Here is a 1,650-nt window from a genome sequence, read left to right as displayed (position 1 = left end):
CAACATTGGCATATAGCCTACTGTATTGTTCAATCTCTCACACAATGTATCCCTGTCCATCAATAAAAGACTGAAAAAAATGCTTTGACAGGGGGGAGGGTGGGCATCAGCTGTGTGCTTGGCCATCAAGTGGTCGACAAAACACAGATCACTTTGGTCTTGTCAATCGAACATTTGGCAACTTTTAAAAAGTAATCTTTCCATCCAGAATTTTATTAGCATCTATTTCGGCGTCTCGTGCTCGTCATCCACTCAAAACATAACGTTACTACTCTTTGGCACTGACATCGCTTAAACAGGACCACAATCATGTTCCTTAAGGTTTCCTAAGTTCACATAATATGAATAAATAACGTACAGTATGTATGTTAAGGAACCAAGACATTCGTGATTCTGTTGTTGAATATTTGGAGTAGATTTGGTGTAGATGTGTTCCTTGTAGACACTCTCGTTGTCAAAATTCCCTTTCTCAAAAGCCTCTTTGTATTTTAATGTTCCCAATGACACTTTTAATTCGTGATGTCACTTTTCATGACAGTGACGTTCTCACCAGTCACCACCCGCTCACCTTTCAGCCAATCATATTCTCTCTGTACCTTTAGCGACTGCCAGCTAACTAGCTGCTCTATAAAAAGTTGTTTGGCTGCCTCTGAAGCTAGATTGTTGTTATTGTTGTTGTTGAGCTCACGAAAAGAGGCCAAAGGCGTGTGATTGGCTGAAAGTTGAGGGGGCGGGGACTGATGACGACTCCAGTGTCACGTAAAGAACATTGTGAAAAAAGAGTTTTCAGGAAACACACAAATATCATTGTTTAATAAAAGTGGACTAATTTAAAAAGTGCAATGTAAAATAAAATTCTTTTCATAATAATGATTAAGTTATAATAATGTCTTATTATTCCATTTCCTTGGTTTATATATTTGACTATTTACTTATCTGAGTATTTATTTTATAGTGTCTTATTTAATTATTTAATATCCAACCCATTTGGGCCTCCGTAGCTACTGGCTTAATCAAAGGTTTTGAGTTGGACAAAGTCCTTTTCTTGTACTGTTTCTATCTATCCGTTAGAACTTAAGTTCCAATGTGGTCAATCTAGAAAACAAATGTAACAAGATATCTTCTGCTCTATTTCCGCACCAGTCCCTGCCATGATCACATCCTACCCCAACACCACGCTGGCCACGCAGGGAGAAGAGAAGAAGATGAGCTGCACGGCCCACGGTGAGAAGCCTATCATGGTACGCTGGGAGAAGGAGGAACGCATCATCAACCCTGAGACCAGCCGCTACGTGGTTTCGGTCAAGGAGGTGGGCGATGAGGTCATCTCCACCCTGCAGGTAGGGGGCTGTGCCACCTGGAAGTGTAAAATCCAACTGCTGATATTTATTTTATATATAAAGCTACAGCATGCAAATGTGTTCTTTTAATTTATTCTGACTTTTCTCAACTGTTTTGCTTTTTTCTTGTTAAATACGGAAGACTTTCACCTCTTCAGGTCTGTCAATCAATCAATCAGCATTTAGTTATAGAGCCCTAACAGCAACCAGCAGGTATTCAAAGATACTTACATCCAAGACCAAGAATAAAAGCATAACATACAGTAAAATCAGAAAAGAATAAAACATAACATACAGTAAAATCTGAAAA

General features: G+C 39.0%; 1 protein-coding gene across 2 annotated transcripts in view; it reads left to right on the top strand.

Annotated features, from left to right (window-relative positions):
• Positions 1-1,650, top strand: part of dscama (Down syndrome cell adhesion molecule a) — a 125,062-nt gene that overhangs the window by 96,488 nt on the left and 26,924 nt on the right. For both annotated transcript variants that reach the window (XM_032534582.1, XM_032534584.1), the window contains exon 12: positions 1,144-1,340. In XM_032534582.1, coding sequence (XP_032390473.1) covers positions 1,144-1,340 — 197 coding nt within the window. The remainder of the gene's footprint in view (positions 1-1,143; positions 1,341-1,650) is intronic.

This window comes from Etheostoma spectabile, chromosome 13, assembly GCF_008692095.1.
Source record: "Etheostoma spectabile isolate EspeVRDwgs_2016 chromosome 13, UIUC_Espe_1.0, whole genome shotgun sequence".
In the NCBI taxonomy this organism is placed as follows: Eukaryota; Metazoa; Chordata; class Actinopteri; order Perciformes; family Percidae; genus Etheostoma; species Etheostoma spectabile.
The sequence above is the reverse complement of the archived record's forward strand: the minus strand, read 5'-3'. Positions and strand labels throughout refer to the sequence as shown.